At 54.4% G+C, this 19,500-nt stretch overlaps 2 protein-coding genes across 4 annotated transcripts in view; one reads left to right on the forward strand and one right to left on the reverse strand.

Moving 5' to 3' along the window:
* CTXN1 (cortexin 1) overlaps nucleotides 1-19,500 on the forward strand; it is a 95,518-nt gene that overhangs the window by 21,109 nt on the left and 54,909 nt on the right. The gene's annotated exons all lie outside the window — the stretch shown is intronic.
* On the reverse strand, nucleotides 817-10,182 carry YJU2 (YJU2 splicing factor homolog). Of its 3 annotated transcripts, none has more exons than XM_053965949.1 (8): nucleotides 10,076-10,182; nucleotides 7,974-8,074; nucleotides 5,620-5,764; nucleotides 4,633-4,767; nucleotides 4,250-4,431; nucleotides 3,718-3,838; nucleotides 2,506-2,671; nucleotides 817-1,586 (listed from the first exon to the last, which is right to left on the reverse strand). In XM_053965949.1, the coding sequence occupies exons 1-8, from the start codon at nucleotides 10,097-10,099 to the stop codon at nucleotides 1,492-1,494; spliced, it is 969 nt and encodes a 322-aa protein (XP_053821924.1). In that variant the 5' UTR covers nucleotides 10,100-10,182; the 3' UTR covers nucleotides 817-1,491. The 3 variants fall into 3 exon arrangements, with proteins under 3 accessions (XP_053821924.1, XP_053821923.1, XP_053821922.1); XM_053965948.1 differs by having other exon boundaries at nucleotides 817-1,589; XM_053965947.1 differs by having other exon boundaries at nucleotides 817-1,604.

Below are 19,500 nucleotides of genomic sequence, written 5' to 3' on the forward strand. Positions count from 1 at the left end.
CCGGCAGGGACAGCGAGGGCGACACGGAGGGACCCCGCGGGGTTCAACCCCCCCCCCGAGTGGCGGGGGGCACCGGGACCCCCAAGTGACACCGGGCGGCCCCTCCCCGTGTGACAGCGGGAGAAGGGGGGGGTCACCGGGACCCCCAGATCACGGCGATGAGATCCCCCCCCCCTCACCACGGTGCTGGGGGCTGGGGGGGTGCAGGGTTTTGGGGGGAACAAGGACCCCGCCCAGCTCTGTCACCCACCCCGGGGAGCTCGTCCGGGGGGGCACGGGGGGCTCTGCTCCCCCTCTGCCCCACGGTTTGGGGGGGCTCAGACACAAAAGTGGGGGCAGGAGGTTGGGAGCCCCCCTGAGTCCCCTCCTGGCATTGTCTGTCCCCAGAACAAAGCTCCCTCTCGGGGGTCCCTCTCGGGGGTCCCACCTGGTGCTGGGGGGTGGTGACAGCTGGGGAGTGTGGGGGACACGGCCAGAGACCCCCCCTCAGGCCCCCCCAGCCCCGGGCTGAGCCCAGTGGCCAGCATTAATATTTGAAGAGGCTAATTAAGGCATGTGCACAGAATGCTAATTGGGATGGGGGGGGGCTGCCCTTTTGCCCAGCTCTCCCTGATGCCCCCCCCCCCCACCAGCCCCTCTGTGAGGGTGTTAATTAGCCAGAGGCTGCTCAGCAATTAGAGATGGGTGCCTTGATGAGGGGGAAGTTCATGGCCATGGGGTGAGGAGAGCCCCACTTGGGCTGGGTGGGCACTGGGGGGATCCCTGGGGCAGGATGCGACAGTGCCCACGTAAAAATCACTCTCTGGAAGATGAAACTCTGGGATGAAGCTCTGATCTGGCTCTGCCAGATCCCATTTATTCCAGACTTGTGGCTGCTGGAGCCCCAGCAGGCTCAGAATGGGGGGGAGGGATTTGTCCCCGAGCTCCAGGGGACATCTGGGGGGGCTGGTGGTGGCAGGACAGCCCTGTCCCCGCAGTGAGGGGCTGCAGGAGCCCCCTGGGTGTGTGCAAAGGTGGCATCTGAGACACCCCGGGACAGAACCAGCTGGTGGTGAAGTGAAGTGAAGGAGGGGGGCTGAGTGCCCACCTTCCCCTGCACCCCAAGGTCCCCTCCCTGCTGGGGGGAAACAGGGCACCCTAAACCCGACCTGGGCACGATCCCTGCGGGGGTGAGGGCAGTGGCACCCCCAGAATGGACACACCAGAGTCCTGTCCAGCCCTGGCACTTCCAAACACATCCTGGGAGCAGGGTTGGGACACACCAGGCACTGCTGGGGTTTCCCCCCTGCTGCAGGGAAAACACCTTCCCCGTGGTGCTGCTGCACGGCAGGATGTGACAACAGCGGTGGCCGGGATCCCCGGGGCCCCTGGCTGTGCTTGCAGCTCGCTGTGGGGCTGCAGGAGCAGCAGGGAGTGGGGACAGCCCCGTCCCTGCTCTGTCCCTGCTCTGTCCCTGCTCTGTCCCTGCTCTGTCACCGCCCCGCCGGCTCCTCAGTCGCTGGCGCTGTCCTCGCTGTCCGAGTAGGCTCCCAACAAACCCAGCGAGGACGTGGCTGCTGCTGCTGCTGCTGCTGCTGCTGCTGCTGCTGCTGCTGGAAGCGAGCCTGGAAGAGGAGGGAGGGAGGGAGGGAGAGGATCCGGTCAGGTCCAGCCTCCCCAGGGCAATTCCCGGTGTGGGAGCACCAGCCTGGCTGGCTGCTCACAGCTGGAGAGATCCTGAGAGCAGCCTCATCCCTGGATGGACCCTGAGGTCAGGGAGGATAAATCAGGTGGATAAAGAGCTCCTGCACCCCTCGGCTGGAGCCTCCCTCCTCCACCCTGCAGGAAGCACCAAGGTCTGGGACGCCCCCCTTCTCCCTCCACAGCCCCCGGGGAGATTCCAAACCCTGGAAAGGGAGAGAGGAGCCAGCTCTGGGCTCCCACCAGCCCAATCCTTGGGACAGCAGCCAGGAGCAGGTGGCTGGGGAAGGGAAAAGGGGACACCTCCAAGAGCTGTCCCTTCCCAGGGATCCCCCGAGGCCAGGGGGACTCACTAAGCCAAAGGCTTAGGATCAACCAGCCCAGAACAAATCCATGCCCCATGTCCTTCCCCAAACCCATGGATCCCCTGGCTTGCTGGGCAGTTCACTGAGGTGCTGGAAAGCCTTCCAGCTTGTTTTGTGCTCCCTAAAGCTTCCCAGCTCCAGCAGCTGGGCAGGATTTATCACCAGGCCCCAAACCAAAGCAGCTCTCCTGCTGTTCCACCCCTATCTCGCTGTTGTGACGTCCCCAGGGCTGTATCTGCTGTTTTGAAGCTCCTGGCCCTGCCAATCTCTCCCCAAGGCCGTGGCTGAGAGCCAAGAGCCAGGAAGGAGCCTCACCTTCACCAGGAAGCTCCTGGAAAAGGGGACAACCCCCTGTTCTGACACCACCCCACCAGGGACCCCAGCCCAGGCTCTGAGCACGGAGCCAAATCCCACTCAGGAGCTGCCAGAGCCCCCCCAGGGCCCAGCCCGGGGCAGGTACCGGTGTTGGCCGTGGTGCCTCGGCTTTCCATCCCGTTATCCAGGGCAGGATCTGGCTTCTGCTTCCTGCGGGCCACCAGCCCGGCCAGCTGGGCCTTGGTGCTGAGCTTGCCCACGCTGCGCTCCCAGCTCTCCGTCCTCGGCTTCTTGCTCTGGGGCTGGGGGTCCTGTGGGGCACAGCCGGGGTCAGGGGGCTCCAGCTTGGAGGGCACGTGGGGGGATTGGGGATAAAACCAGCAGAGACACGAGGGGAGCAGCCTGAGGGGGAGTTCTGCCCCTGCAGGGATGGCACAGGCTGGACAAACAGGGATGTGGATCTGCAAAGCTGCCCCTGGAGATCCATGTCCATAAACCCAGCCTCGGGATGGCCCTGGGATGCTGAGGAGGCAGAGAAAACAATCCCAGGATGGTTTGGCTTGGAAGGACCTTGAAACCCATACAGTGCCACCTTTCACTATCCCAGGTTGCTCCAAGCCCAGTCCAACCTGACCTTGGACACTTCCAGCCACAGCTTCTCTGGGCAATCTACTCCAAAATCTCCTTAAATCCAAACCAAGCCTCCCCTGCCTCAGTTCCAGACCATTCCCCCGTGTCCTATCCCTCTCTGCCTGGATAAAAGTTGTTTTCCCTCTGTTTTATCAGCTCCTTTCAAGGCCACTGAGCAGCCCTGGCAGCCCAGGGTGCCTGCAGGTGGTCTGGCCATGGAACCCGAGTGCCCCGGGCACAGGGATTAGTGCCAGGCCAGGGACCACGGCTGGGATTAACCCCAGGCACGGCAGCTTTGATCCAGCCCAGCAGACACGGGGCCCTGGGGCAGGGATTGACAGGGGGAGAGGGCAGGGCTGTTTGTTGGGATAATCCCTCCCCTCCAGGCCGGGCTCTGGGAGCTCTTTTGTTCTGCCTGAATCCAAAGCACAGCCCAGGGAGAGGTCGGCCCAGCCTGAAGCAGCAGCAGGGCCCAGCAGAGCTCGTTCTTCCCGAGGAAGGGAGGATGGGGGCAGCTCCATCCCTGCCTTTGTCACCAGGCACAGCCTGAAATCCCCAAGTGATCCCTGGCTCCTCTCAGCCCAGCGCGCAGGGACACGGCCTTTGGGAGCTGCTCAGGCGTGACACGAGCCCGGTGTCACCCGGAGCAGGGACACAATGGGCACACAGAGCTCCAGGACAGAGCGCTGGGGCTGGGGAAGGGCTGGGCAGGCTGTGCCTCTCTCACCTCCTGCAGGATGTCCGTGGGTTTTGTCTGGGATGTGGGATTGGGGCGGGGATTTGCCGGTTCCTCGTCAGAGTCAGAATCCACCAGGAGCCGGCGGTTCTGGGCCTGTTCCAGCATGGCCCTGCTGGGACAGAGGAGTGTTGGAGCTGGATCCATCCCACTGCCAGGCCCTGCTTGCTCCAGGGGAGCTGGGGCCAGCAGCAGAGCCTCGGGATGCCCCTTCCCAGGGCGTTCCATGGGATCAGGTTCCATCCTGAGGGGTGGGAGCACTGGGATCTGGAGCTTCACCCCAGAGCAGAAACTGGGTCCATGTGAGAGCCCTTCCCAGGGGACTGGACCCCCCCCCAGCAGCCCAGATCCCACAGAATCCCAGCCTGGCTGGCTTGGAAGAACCTTTCACTCCTTCTCCCTGAACACTTTGCCAGGACAGGCTGGGATCTCCTCCCACCCCCCCAAATCCTCACCCCCCTCTCTCAGCACAGCCCAGGCCCAGCCTGGCTCATCCCACTCCCAGCCCTTCCAGCCCCCTCACTTCATCTCCTGCTCGTCCTCCTCCTGCTCCTTGCGCCTCTGCTCCTCCTCCAGCTCCTTGTACTGCTTCAGCATGGCCTCAAAATCCACGTTGGCCTGGCGCTGGTTGAGCTCCTTCAGCTCCTGCAGGTTCTCCAGGACCTCCATCTCCAGCTTGGAGTCCTTGGTTCGGTTCTCCAGGACCTGGGTGGGATAAGTTGGGATATTTGAGGCAGCAGAGCCTGACAGGAGCCTCCAACACCTCCCCACGCTGGATGAAGCACAAGAGGACCCTCCTCATCCTCATTTTTGGGTAGGACAGGAAAGTCTGAATGGCTACAGAGTCACTGCTGTGGCTGGGGAGAGTCAGGCAGAGTGGGAGAGGTTTTCCTGCAGTCCTTGTACCTTCATGGGATTGTTGAGCTCCTCCTCTTCCCTCTCCTTCTGCATCCTCTTCTCCTCCTCCTCCAGGAGCTTCTCTGCCTGGAAGTTCCTCGTGGCGCCGTGCTCCATGGTGTAATCCGTGTTCTCGGGGTCTGTCTGAGGGGGGAACAGCAGGAAAACCACGGTGGGTGGGGATCCTGCTCCAGCCAGCCCACAGCCACCTCCAGAGCCACACATCCCCCAATCCCACCAACAAAACTGCCATGGGAAGGGCTGACCCAGCCAGAAACCCACCCTGAGGTTCAGCTGTGTTATAATAAATTAACCAGAAAATCTTTAATAAATTAACCAGAAATTCTCAAATTAGTGAACCAAAACTACATCAGCATTTGCTGGGCAGGAGTGTCAGGGAACTGTCAGCCTGATTTTTAAAAGTGTTAAGTTTTCTTTTATAGTTCTTTTGAAAGTTTTAAAGTCCTCATAAAAGTTCCTTAGCCTTCTGATAATGTTTAATATTTCTACTGGAGTTCTCACACGCTGTTCATGCAAATAATGATTGTTTTGCTTTCTTCTTTGTGGAAGGAGAGAATTGATGGATGCTGGTTTGACCAGTGTGGCTGGAGAAGTGGCAATTCCATCCTCCAACCCACCGCCACTTTTGGAACTCTGTATATTGCAAAATCAGAAATAAAATTGGCTCTTTTTTCTCTCTTGAACTCACCAAATTTCTGTGTAATCATTTGATGTCCAATAGCAAGAGGGAATCACAGAACACCCTGAGCTGGGAGGGACCATCATCTCCTCTGAATGGGACAACCCCAGCAACCCCATTCTCCAAAGGCTCCTGGAGCTCTGGCAACCATTCCCTGGAGGAATTCAACACCCCACCACCCTGGGGGGGAAAAACCTTTCCACGCCACCACCCTGGCACAGCTCCAGCCGTTCCCTGGCATCCACCCCAAGCTCCTCCAGGGCGGGGAGAGGCTGGAATTGTGGGGCCAGGCTGACCTTGAAGGTGATCTCAGCCAGGCAGCGCGTGCACTTGATGTAGAAGCGGAAGATGGGCAGCCCCAGGTAGGCCTCGTTCTGCACCGTCTCCTTGCGGGCGTTGAACTTCTTGCCCTTGTAGATGTACTCCCCACACGTCTTGCACCTGGCCAAGGGTGGGGGGAAAACGCCCAGGGCACGTCAGAAAAACAGGGAATGAACACCAGCAACAGCCCAGGTGGCTCCTTGGCTCAGGTTGGTTTTTTGCTTTTGGAAATGTAAAGGGCGACCAAGCCCAAAATCGGGGAATGGTGGATTGGTTTGGGTTGGAAGGGACCTTAAATCCCACCCAGGGACACCTCTCACTGTCCCCAGGCTGCTCCAGCCCGGCCTTGGGCACTGCCAGGGATCCAGGGGCAGCCCCAGCTGCTCTGGGAATTCCATCCCACCCCCCAAGGCAGGAATTCCATCCCAAAATCCCAGCCATCCCTGCCCTGGGGCAGTGGGAAGCCATTCCCTGTGTGTGTCCCTCTGTCCCTTTGTCACTGGTTCTCTCTCCATCCTCCCTGTGGGGTCCTGGAAGGAAAGCACCCCCACCCCCAGCACCCCCTGCCCTCCCCCAGCCCCTGCCCTGCCCCCAAAGGGCACCTGGAGCCACCAGAGGCAACATCTGGAGCCTGGAGCCAACAACATCTGGACCTCCAAAGGAGTTTCCTCCTTCCTTCAGCTGCCTCCAGGGCTCCGGCCCGCGCTGGGGCAGGGCAGTGTCCCTGCCCGTGGCACTGGGGGGCTTTGAGCCCCCCAACCCATCCCAACCCATCCCAACCCATCCCAACCCATCCCAGGAGCGGTCCCGTGGTTCCAGGAGTGATCCCATTAATCTAGGAGTGATCCCACTCTTTCATGAGTGATCCCATCATTCCAGGAGTGATCCCACTGTTCCATGAGTGATCCCATCATTCCAGGAGTGATCCCATTAATCTAGGAGTGATCCCATTAATCTAGGAGTGATCCCATTAATCTAGGAGTGATCCCATTAATCTATGAGTGATCCCATTAATCTAGGAGTGATCCCACTGTTCCATGAGTGATCCCATTAATCTAGGAGTGATCCCATTAATCTAGGAGAGATCCCACTGTTCCACGAGTGATCCCATCATTCCAGGAGTGATCCCATTAATCTCTGAGTGATCCCATTAATCTAGGAGTGATCCCATAGTCTCATGAGTGACCCCACTATTCCATGTGTGACCCCATCATTCCATGAGTGACCCCACTATTCCATGAGTGATCCCATTAATCTAGGAGTGATCCCATTAATCTATGAGTGATCCCATGAATCTATGATTGATCCCACTATTCCAGGAGTGATCCCATTAATCTAGGAGTGATCCCACTATTCCAGGAGTGATCCCATTAATCTATGAGTGATCCCATTATTCCATCAGTGATCCCATTACTCCAGGGGTGATCCCACTGTTCCATGAGTGATCCCATTAATCTATGAGTGATCCCATTATTCCATCAGTGATCCCATTACTCCAGGGGTGATCCCACTGTTCCATGAGTGATCCCATTAATCTATGAGTGATCCCATTATTCCATGAGTGATCCCATTATTCCAGGAGTGACTCCATGGTTCCATGAGTGATCCCATGAATCTCTGAGTGATCCCATTATCCCAGGAGTGACTCTATGGTTCCAGGGGTGATCCCACAGTTCCATGAGTGACCCCATCATTCCATGAGTGACCCCACTATTCCATGTGTGATCCCATTAATCTAGGAGTGATCCCACTATTCCATGAGTGACCCCACTGTTCCATGAGTGATCCCACTATTCCATGAGTGACCCCACTATTCCATGAGTGACCCCACTATTCCATGAGTGACCCCATCATTCCATGAGTGACCCCACTGTTCCATGTGTGATCCCATTAATCTAGGAGTGATCCCATTAATCTATGAGTGATCCCACAGTTCCAGGGGTGATCCCACTGTTCCGTGAGTGACCCCATCATTCCATGAGTGACCCCACTGTTCCATGAGTGATCCCACTATTCAGGGGTGATCCCACTATTCCATGAGTGACCCCATCATTCCATGAGTGACCCCATCATTCCATGAGTGACCCCATTATTCCATGAGTGATCCCACTATTCCATGAGTGACCCCATCATTCCATGAGTGACCCCACTGTTCCATGAGTGACCCCATCATTCCATGAGTGACCCCATCATTCCATGAGTGACCCCATTATTCCATGAGTGACCCCATCATTCCATGAGTGACCCCACTGTTCCATGAGTGACCCCATCATTCCATGAGTGACCCCACAGTTCCAGCAGTGACCCCACGGCTCCGAGCTGCTCTCACCTCATGTTGAAGGGGGCCATGAGCCTCACCACGTACTGCCGGTCCTTCGGGAGCTTCAGCTTCGGGATCTTGGCCGGATCGAAGTCCGGGGGGTAATATTTCTATGGAGAGAGCAGGTTTGGGAATTCTGGGAATATTTCTATGGAGAGAGCAGGATTGGGAATTCTGGGAATATTTCTATAGAGAGAGCAGGATTGGGAATTCTGGGAATATTTCTATGGAGAGAGCAGGATTGGGAATTCTGGGAATGTTTCTATAGAGAGAGCAGGTTTGGGAATGTTTCTATGGAGAGAGCAGACTTGGGAATATTTCTATGGAGAGAGCAGGTTTGGGAATTCTGGGAATATTTCTATGGACAGAGAAGATTTGGGAATGTTTCTATGGAGAGAGCAGGTTTGGGAATTCTGGGAATGTTTCTATGGAGAGAGCAGGATTGGGAATTCTGGGAATATTTCTATGGAGAGAGCAGGATTGGGAATTCTGGGAATGTTTCTATGGAGAGAGCAGGATTGGGAATTCTGGGAATGTTTCTATAGAGAGAGCAGGATTGGGAATTCTGGGAATGTTTCTATAGAGAGAGCAGGTTTGGGAATGTTTCTATGGAGAGAGCAGACTTGGGAATATTTCTATGGAGAGAGCAGGTTTGGGAATTCTGGGAATGTTTCTATGGAGAGAGCAGGTTTGGGAATTCTGGGAATATTTCTATGGAGAGAGCAGGTTTGGGAATTCTGGGAATGTTTCTATGGAGAGAGCAGGATTGGGAATTCTGGGAATGTTTCTATAGAGAGAGCAGGTTTGGGAATGTTTCTATGGAGAGAGCAGACTTGGGAATATTTCTATGGAGAGAGCAGGATTGGGAATATTTCTATGGAGAGAGCAGGTTTGGGAATTCTGGGAATATTTCTATGGACAGAGAAGATTTGGGAATGTTTCTATGGAGAGAGCAGGTTTGGGAATTCTGGGAATGTTTCTATGGAGAGAGCAGGATTGGGAATTCTGGGAATATTTCTATGGAGAGAGCAGGATTGGGAATTCTGGGAATATTTCTATGGAGAGAGCAGGTTTGGGAATTCTGGGAATGTTTCTATGGAGAGAGCAGGATTGGGAATTCTGGGAATGTTTCTATAGAGAGAGCAGGTTTGGGAATTCTGGGAATGTTTCTATGGAGAGAGAAGATTAGGGAATTCTGGACATATTTCTATGGAGAGAGAGAAAATTTGGAATATTTTTAGGGAGAGAGGGAAGATTTGGGAATATTTCTATGGAGAAAGAGAAGGTTTGGGAATTCCAGGAATGTTTCTATGGAGAGAGAGCAGATTTGGGAATTCTGGGAATATTTCTATGGACAGAGAAGATTTGGGAATTCTGGGAATATTTCTATGGAGAAAGAGAAGATTTCAGAATATTTCTATGGAGAAGATTAGGGAATTCTGGACATATTTCTATGGAGAGAGAGAAAATTTGGAATATTTTTAGGGAGAGAGGGAAGATTTCGGAATATTTCTATGGAGAGAGATTTGGGAATTCTGTGAATATTTCTATGGAGAGAGATTTGGGAATTCTGGGGATACTTATATGGAGAAAAAGTAGATTTGGGAATATTTCTATGGAGAGAGAACAGATTTGGGAATATTTCTATGGAGAAAGAGAAGATTTGGGAATTCTGGGAATGTTTCTATGGGCAGAGAGCAGGTTTGGGAATTCTGGAGCGCCGGGAATCTTCTCAGTCCCCGCAGCTCCGGCAGAGGCTGCGGCCAGGCGGGGCTCGGGCTCTGCTGCCAGGGAACAGCGACAGGATGGGAGGAACGGGCGGCAGCGGAGCCTTAAATTGGACATCGGGAGAATTCCCTGAGGAAAGGCTTGTTCAACCCTGGAACGAGCTGCCCGGGAGCCTCCATCCCTGGCGGCGTCCAAGGGCGGCCCGGACGGGCACCGGGCACAGCTGGGCCTCGGTCTCGGCTCTTTGCCAGCCTCGATGGTCCCGGGAGCGACTCCCGAACCAACCGGGACCGCCCCAGCGCCCTCGGGGAACCCGCCCCTGGCCCAGCCCGGCCCGGCGCGCTCCCCCGGCCCCCCTTGGCGGGGATTCCTCTCCAACTCACGTTCAGCACTTTCCGTTCCGACATCGCTGCGGCTTCTCCTGATCGCCGGTGCTGCCGGTGCTGCCCCCGCGCCCCTCGCCGCTTCCGGGTGTGGCCCCGCCCCCTCCGCCGCTCATTGGCGCAGCGAGCCGCGGCCTCCCCGTTCCTCGCCTGTTATTGGCTGATCCAGCTGTCTGTCAACAGATTCGCCCGCGGCTGTCGTACAACCCAGCCAAGAGTCCGCCGCAGAGCCGCGGCCTCACAAGGGGTTCCGCGCGTTCTTGGATCCCCGGCGGGCGGCTGTCCTCCGGCTGGGGCTGGGGAACGCCGGGGCTGCGATCTGGGGCTGGGGAACGCCGGGGCTGCGATCTGGGGCTGGAGAACGCCGGGGCTTCGATCTGGGGCTGGGGAACGCCGGGGCTGCGATCTGGGGCAGGCGGACCCTGGGGCTGCGAAAACTCGGCTTCCTCACAGCAACATGGGATGTGGGCCCCGATCTCCCCTGATGTCCCATGACGCATATTCATCATGTAGACGAACAGTCCCCAAACAGTCTGGTTTGCGTTTAAAGTGTCGCTTTCTTTCTAAAAACTGAAGTCTCTGGGTGATTTGGAGTTTGCAGCTGGTTTTTTTTCCGCTCACTCCACTGGGCATGCGCAGCCATGGCAGCCATGCTGTACGGCACCGCCACACTGCGCGTGCGGCGCTGCCATTGCCGCCATTCCGTACAGCGCGCCTCCCATGGCCTCAGCCGCCAGCGCAGGGCAGTCCCAGGTGCCGCTGCCGCCAGCCCTGCCCGCGCCTCGTGGCTGCAGCCCTGCGCATTCTCAGATCCTCACTCCCCGGTGCTTCCCGCCCCTCCCGTACGGCGCCGCCATTACCGCCGGCGCGCCTCACCGCGCACGCGCAGCGACTCACGCGCCGTTTCCCGCCACCCCGCCCACCGCTCGCTCCCCCTCCCTCCCCCCACCATTATCGCGCGCACGCGCGTGCGCGGCGCCCCCTGGCGGCCCGGCCTGCGGCGCCGTCCCGTCGTGCCCCGCGCTCCCCACACACAAAGGACGCGCTGGGAAATGGCGGCGGCCGCGGCCTCGCAAAGCGCCCCCGGGAAGATGGAGCCGCCCCCGGCGGCGGCCCCGGCGGCAGCGGCGGCTCCGCCAGCGCCCAACGGGGCGGCCGGCGCGGGGGGGCCGCCCCCCAAGAGGTAGGGAGGTCGTGAGGGGCCGCGCTGCCGGTGGGGCCGAGGGGCCGCGTGCGGCCTCCCCGCGCCCGGGCCCGGCCTGGGGGCGGCGGGGCCGGCGGGGGGGTCCCGGTGAGGTCGATACCGGTGCGGGGCCGCTCCCGGCGCTGCGGCCGCCGCTCCCTGTGGGCGCGCCTCGGGATCCCGGGCGGGGCCGTTCCGAGGGCGCCTCCGGGGCACCCGCGGCGCTCTGGGCCCGGTCCCGGCGGGCAGGGAGCCCTGGGATCGCCCTCAGGAAAAGCTGCTGCTGAGCTTTGGTGGAGTTTAGGCTTCCCCGGTGAGGAGCAGGCTGTGCCAGCGTGGGGATGTTTAAGTTCGTTACTTTTTGCGCTGTCAGTAAGTTTTAACAACTCCGTTGCTCTCAGCACCTCCCTCCTCCTGCCTCACGCTTTAGAGCCCCGTGTGCTCCTTTTTGGAGGTAGTTTGAGCGTGAGGGGATTTAGGAGCGCAAACACCTCGAGGGTGAGAGTTTAAGGTGATGCCGGGAGGGGTTTCACAGTACCGGTGGCTGCTGTCGGTAAAACATTAGAGAATTTAAACCAGAATCAGCAGCGCCGCAGTTCCGGCTCTGTGAACGTGGGGATGAGGGGCGCAGAAAGCCTCAGCTGCTTCGCGCTTCCTCATGTGGGTGCTCGATGGAAATTCCACAGTTGGCAAAGCCGGTTTTGGTCCCAAATCCACGGAATGGAAAGAACTTCTCTCCCTCAGGGCGTTTTTGGCCTCATTTCATGGCGGGGTGATAAGAATCAGGTTGAACCCGGTGTGCTGTGATTCCTGTTGCAGACTCGAGCTTGGATTTGTGTTTCCCGAGCCCAGGAACAGCTTTCCAAGTGTCGCTTTAGGGGAAAAAGATCCATATTTTTTTTTTTTTTTCCATTGGAGAACAGTGAGAGTGTGCTTTGAGCAATAAAATACTGACAGACACAATTTCACTGACTGTGCTGCTCGAGCCAGGCAGGGGCAGAGACATCCCAGATCCCAGGGACAGGGAAGGCTGTTCCCACCCTGGATTCTGTTCCCAGCACTCCTGGGAACATGAAATCAGCAGTTTGTCTCCATGAGGAGCCAGTTCATTCCTGGAAGCATAAATAAAGCTATCCCTCTGCTGTGGTTTTGTTTTTCCTGACCCCGTTGCATTTGGGATGCCTCCAGGGAATTTGTTGGTGTCTGCAGGTGCAGTTGTGTTTGGAATATCCAGCTCCACGTGGCAGAGCTCTCACTTCCACAGGGATAACACCAAACTTCTCAGTGGCCTCAGGGAAATCCAGTTTAAGGAATAACAACTAAAATCAGAGTGCAGCTTTTAACACAACTACATTTTGTGTTACTTCACCAACCAAACAGAAATGAAAGTGGGAAAAGGATTGTCCTATTTCAAGTCTAATTTTGGAGCTTTAAATTATTTCATTAATTAAGAAACTTTAAAAAAATTCAGTGAGAGAAAGACTGGAAAATTCCCATCGCTGTGTCTGGAGAAGCTTTGGCTGCTGGGTGATAGAAGCAGGGAACACACTCAAATACAAACCTTCAGAGGTCTCTACATTCTTAATTTCCTTTTTCCCTGCAGGCTGTTGTGTCTGTTCAGAGTTAGAGTTCTAGACTGAGATTTCAACCATCCTAGGAGCCCGAAACTTTTAGCTCCTTCTTAGATAATGAAAGCTTTGTGAAATATTAATCCTCCCTGATCTAAAAAAAAAAAAAGAAAAATAACCTAAACCCAAAATGTCAGAAGAAGATAGAGAAAAAAAATCCTAAGTGGAAAGAGATAATAAAGTAGCTTTTAATGAAACTTTTCTTATTGTGGGTTGAAATGGTCCTGAAGGGATGGAGCTGGGATTTCTGACCTGGGATTTGCAGGGCTGCATGGATGCTAAGTTGGGAAAAGCTCAAGAGATTGTAGAAAGTTCAGCTTTTTTATCTGCTGTGTTCTGAATTCCTCCTCGAGATGTGTTGGTGCATCTTCTCCAGCAGCACTGAGTGAGCAAGGAGATTAATTGGATTAGTGAAGGGAATTATGTAAGACTGAGGCTGAAGCTTTTTTGTTGCCTTGGTTTGGTTTTTTTTTTTCCTTTCAAGATGGTCTGGGCTTTTCCCTTCCCACCCAAACTCCTCTGGGACTCTGATTCAGCTCTGCCTTCGTTCCCCCTGGAGGTGGTGGCACTGCTCCATCCCCAGCAGCTCACAGGGCTTCTCTCCTTGCAGCGAAGGCGAGCGCCCGACCCCGAATGAGAAGAAGAAGGAGAAGGGGATGAAGAGGGGAGGGAACCGCTTCGAGCCCTACGCCAACCCCGCCAAGAGGTACCGAGCCTTCATCACCAACATCCCCTTCGACGTCAAGTGGCAGTCGCTGAAGGACCTGGTCAAAGAGAAAGGTAAAGTGCAGCTCAGGTGGAGAGGCTGTCCTGTGCTCCAGCCCGTGCCTGGCTCTGTCTGTAGCTCAGCACTTGCACCTCTGGGTGCAATTGGCCACACGAGTTTGGAAAAGCTCTTCCCGAAGCCTTCTGGGTGTTGCACAACATCCGTCCCTGGCAGCCTTCCAGGGCATGGTTCCTGTGGAGGCCTGTGGTGTGCAGCTGATAGAGCCTCATCCCAGGATCAGCAGTGTTTTCCTTAGGGATCCAACCCCAGGCTTTCAGCAGATTGTAGCCTTGAAGTGCAGCAGAACTTTCTGAAGCATTTTAATGTTTTTTTGGGCATTCAGGTGGTTATGTCCTGCTCTGGTGTGTGGATATCCAGCTGTGTCCCCAAATTCGGAGGGGTTTGGGCTGGCTTCAAGAGCCATTCTGCCATTGGTCGCAGTTCAATGTATTTAAGGGTGACCTGCAAAATCAGGTTGGTGCTTTGGCATGTGCTGCAGCAGAATCAGGGCTTTGGAAATCAGGTTTGTGGTGTTCCCCCCTCCACAATTCCCTTTAATTCCCATGTGGATGGGAGCTGCCTTTGCTGGCCTGAACATCTTCGTCTCTTGAGGAAGATGAAGAGATTGAGCTGAGTGCTCAGGTAGTGACAAGTCTAAATTAGTGTCAATTCTTCAGGCTCGTGCCCATCTTTCTAGTTTTCAAGTCACCTTGGAAGTGCAGTGGAGTGGCAAGAAAATCCTTGGCTTCTCCAGCCTCAAAATGTCTAAACCAAGCTCAGAGTAACAGCACAACATTTCCTGTGGGACGCTTCTGGATACAGAGCATCAGCCAGGATAGTGGGAAGTGGTCATTGTGCTGGAGCTGGGCAAGGACTGGCAGCTCAGGTGTTTGAGGTGTGGCCTAAAGAAGGGGAAAACAAAGTTCCAGAGGGTTTCAATTGTTTGTCTTCGGAGGCAAAAGGGAATGAGTCTGTGGAACAGACTGGGAGCACTGGGAGCTTCCCTAATTAGGGGCTGTTTGAGAGCCAGCAGTGCTTTTGTGCCATGGCAACAGTGTCAGCCTCGAGGGCTGCTTGAACAGGCCCTGATTATGGATGGACCCCTCACTGCCCCGTGGCTGCCCCAGATCCGTTGGTGTTCCGGGTGTGGAGGTGTCCAGCTCTCTGTGCTGTGTTGAATCCCGTTCCCAGTGTCTGGTGGTTTCTCTCCAGTTCCTGTGGATGGCAGAGGCCGGGCTGAGATTGTTTCCTGCCGGGCTGTTCAGCTGCTCATTCCAGCAGATGCTCCTAGGGGAACGTTGGAGCCTTTTCCTTCTGGCTGCAGGGCTTGTCCTGCTCAAACTGGGATCATTCCTGGGGTTTGGCACTGCTGATGAATCCAACAGTTTGGACTTGCCATGGAGTTGTTCTGGACTTCTCCCAAACTGCTGCTCTCGTGCTGTGCTCGGCCTTGCTCAGTCCTTGCCCCGAGGCAGAGCAGCTCCAAGCCCCAGGAAAACTCCAACCCGTTGGAATTCTTGCTTCGGAAGCGTAAGAACGCCAGGCCAAACATCCCAGGCTCTGGGAGCAGGTGGAATTCTGTGCCCAAGGGGAAACCCTGGGTGTGTGAGGGCTCTGCAGGGCTGGGCCCCGTGCAGAAGGGGCTGTAGCAGCAGGAGCTCAGCTCGGGGAGGTGCCGTGTGTGCAGCAGCTGCTGCTGTTCCTGCAGCCTGGGAGTGGCCAGGCTGCTCCAGGTGCCACCTCTCTCTCTCTCCCCCCACGCCGTGGCTCGGGCATCCCAGTGGATTGGTTGGAGAAACTCAATTACAGGTATGCAGTGGGAATGTTGGTAATGGAATGAAGAGATGTTCTTGTTTGGAACTCCCTCGTTTTGCTGGCAGACACAAGGTGTTACCTCAGTGCAGAGTCCCCAGGATTTGGTCACAGTGTGGAGTTCTGGGGAGTCAGGGAGGGAGGGATGGGGAAGGAATGTGCTGTCCTGCCCATTTGCTGAAGTCTCTGAGTTGCTCTGTTTCCCTTGGGCTTTCACCATCTTTCCAAGGAATCTCAGCCCTTCCCTGGCTGCAGGGAGATTTTCACTCCCTCTGCTGCCTGAGCTCTTCAAGAGCCTAAATCACCACTTTGTCTGGGTGTTCTCTTGCAAAAGGGAAGTTTCCCTTCCCCATCTGTGACAGAATTGCTGACTGCTGTCTCTGCTTTGGGAACGTTTTCCTTCTCCCTTTTCAGCCAAAGCTTTGCATGTGTAAAACTTGCTCCTCTTCTCTCCCCTGTAACTTTTCAGGGGGTGCCTGTCCCAAGCTTTTACCTGTAAATGAGGGAGGAGCTGTGGCCAGCTCTGCTTTGCCTCACACTGGGAGTGTGAAGCTTTTTGATCCTCTTGGATCACTTGTTCTTCAGAAGATGAGGAGACATCCACCCACTTGGGGTTTTCCTTCCATATTTAGTATTTACTTTTGGCCCTGGATGCCAAGGAATAACTGCTCCAGAGCATTTTCCCTGTCCCAGTTCTGTGCTTGCTCCCACTTCCCTCTCTGCACCTTTCACACCTCTCAGAGCTCTTTGGTTTGTCACAAGCTGTTAAAATCAAATTGCCCAACCTGAAGTTGTTATTTCTGTCTGAGCTTGTTCTGGGGAGTTCCCAGATGTGTCTTCAGGGCCTCAGGTCACCCTGTGAATCCTGATCTGAGCTTCCTGTTCAGGCCCTGCAGAGTATTGGAATTCTGCTGGAGCAGCCCAGCTTGAACATTGGCATTTTCTGTACTGATAAACTTTGGGAAGTGATACAAAGTTTTAAAGAGGATTAAAAATAATGACTGTGATAAATAACACTGAAGCTTTCTTCAGTTTGGATTTCTGGTTATTGCAGTAAATCCTGCTCCAGTCTCTTGGTTTGGGAAAAGCTGCACTTCCAAACTTTAGGTGTGAGGTTTAAATAAATCCATAAATCAGTCTCCTCTACATTAAGTCTTAAAGACACTGTGGGGAACATGTTCCTTAATTAAACCTGCAGTTCCTTAATTAAACTGTGGAGCCAGTGTTTTTTTTGGAAGTTTCCTCCCTTGGGAAGCTCCTGAATTAACAGTTTTTGTGCTTGGATGAAGTTTCTCCACTTGTGGCTATGGGATGTTCCCTGACAGAATCCAGCTGTTCTCTGGCAGAAGGGAATCCTGCCAGGATCACTGGGCGTTTATCCTGGTCTAGCACATGGATATCTGCTCCTGGTACTTTTCCATGGCATCCTGTGGTTTGGGAATCTAGAAAAAAAAAAACCAAAACTCCAAATAAAATGTGACCCAGCCTAGCTTCTTAAAAAAAAATATCCTTTGCCAGCCACAGACGATGTTCTCCTGGCAGAGGGGCTGGTTTGGCTCCTTTTACACAGTTTAAGGTGAAATTAATGCATTTTCATGGCAGTGGTTCTGGGCTCTGTCTTGGCTCAGAGCTCTTGCACTGAATGTGTCATTCCCCTCTCCTGCTGTTCTGCAACTGGGCTCTTCAGGAAGTTCAGCTGTTCTTTAAAGCAAAGCAGCTACTTCAGGCTGGATATTTGGATTTTCATGGGGCTGTAAGGCTCCAGCAGGAAGCTCTGAGCAAAACTGGCGCAGACTCAACTTCCCAAGAGATTCCTGAAGATCTTGTGGTTCAGAGTCAGGGATTGGTTACAAGAGCAGATGCTCAATTGTACTGGATATCCTCAAGCTTGGCAAGCTCCTTTGGGAGCTGTTTGTGAGGAGCTGTAGGTGAAGTGGCTGGGAGAGGAGAGCCCTCGCTCCGGGGGCTCCGCAGCTTCGGGGAGTGCCAGACCCAGAAGCTGTGGCTCGGAGAGGTTTTGGAGTGGAGCTCACCTGGGAAGAACTGGTGAATCTGTTTGCACCCCTGCCCCAGGTGTGCTTGGACTCTGGCTGCTGCTGTTGAGCTGGATGGCGTCAGAACCTCGTGGCAGTGCTGAACCCCCCGGGACTCCTTGGGAACAATCCCACGTGTGCTGCTGGAGCTCAGAGGGATTACAGGCTGGAATTCCTTGTTAGGCTTGATACCAGCATGGATGGAGCTGCTGGAGCTGTGGATGATAATGGACACTCCAGTGGAGTCCCTTTCAGAGGGATTTGTCAGCCTTTTCCAGCTTCAAACATTGTCCTCCCAAAAGCAGGAGTGGATCAGAGCTGTTCATCCTGTTCTCTGGCTGGAATGCTCTTACTGCTAAATTATTGGTTAAAATAAGAAATGGAGATTACAAATCAGTGGTTTTGTTAAGCATTCCTCTTTTTTTTTCCAGCTTCAAGAGAGCCCTTCCAGGCTGTCAGTTTTCCACAGTGATACCCAGTGCCTGTCTGGCCTGGGGGAGGTCAGGCTGAATACCTCCCTCTGTCCCTGGCAGAGTCTTGTGAAACCTCAGTTCCTTGCTCCAGTTAAACTATTCATACTCAACTGGCTCGTGCTTTCCCATAAATGAAACATTCCGCTATCCAGATAATGCAGCTTGGAGTCCTCCTGGTTTAAATTTAAACACTAGGACTTCTAAAACCAGAAAGGAAAAATAAAAGGAGGGGAAAAAAAAAGTGTTTATTCCATTCTTCTGTATGCCAGTCCCTTCAAAGGCAGCAGCCATTTGGGTAGTTGCATTCTGGAGGTCCCTGCCAGGGTTACTTGGTCCTAAAGAGGCAATCCCAATCCTGTGAGGAAAAGGGGCAGGTGGAGTTTTCCATGAACTTTTGCCTTTTGCTGTTGACAGTTTTGACTTGAGAGCAAATGTAGCAGATTTTAATGCTAAGATAGAATTTATTGTGACTTAACGAAAACCTGTTAAAATAAATAGCAGGCAGGCAGTGATCTCTTGATCTGTTGGTTCAGTGTGATTCCTTTTTTGTCTTAAATCCTGAGAAAAACAAGTCACTTGAAATTGTGGATTATGGAGCCAGGACTGCATCCTGTGGCAAGTGAAGGAAACTTGTTCCTGCAGCCTTTCCCATGGGTTTGGATTGCCTCAGGTAACGAGTGGGCACTAAAGATCCAGGGAACTGTGGAAATCTCTGGCTTTTGAGGTGGAGGAAAACCAAGAACATATTGAAGTGCTTGAAGCCTTTACTGCATACCTGTAATTGTCCAGTTTTGTGGTCTAGAGAACATGGAGTGTTTCTGGGCTTTCTTATAAGGCAGAGGCTCCATACACGGTTGTTGATTGTTCTAAATTCCCATTGTTTTCTTGGCTTTTCTCCCTTGGTATCTGTGTCGTCTGGAATCTGATTTGTAGTTGGTGAGGTAACATACGTGGAGCTCTTAATGGACGCTGAAGGAAAGTCAAGGGTAAGTGTTTGAGAGTTTCTTTGTGGATTTTCTACCTGAAATGTTTCTGTGTGCTGGACAGAAGGCCAGGGAGGCTCAGAGTGTGGATGTGCAGTGGCTCTAGGTCAGGAGTGCTGTGGGATGGGAGGAGGTGGGGTGGGCTCTGCAGTCAGGAGCTGTTCCCTGCGTGCCGTTGGCGTTGGCCGTGTGACCCTGGAGCCCAGCAGGCAGGACAGGGCTCTGGAATATTCCTGTGCTTTGGAAAAGTCACTCGAGTGGTTGGCTGAGTTTGGAAGGGCCAGGGTGCAACAGCAGGTGCTGCAAACTCCACGTCCTGGGCCAGTAGAGCGAGGTAAATTCCTAAATGTAAACGTTCAGTGCCTTCATGGGCCTTGAGTCCAGGATCAGGGAAGACAATAGGAGCACTCCTAAGTGTCCTGAAGGATATGGATTTAGGGTGAGAGTGTGGAGGGTTTTGCTGTATGCCAGGGAAGAGCAGGTCACAGGAAGCGTGTGGTATTTCTTGGAGAGTCGGGATTTAGTGTTTGTTACAACCTCAGAGACC

This window comes from Vidua chalybeata, chromosome 27 (genome assembly GCF_026979565.1).
Source record: "Vidua chalybeata isolate OUT-0048 chromosome 27, bVidCha1 merged haplotype, whole genome shotgun sequence".
NCBI classification, from domain to species: Eukaryota; Metazoa; Chordata; class Aves; order Passeriformes; family Viduidae; genus Vidua; species Vidua chalybeata.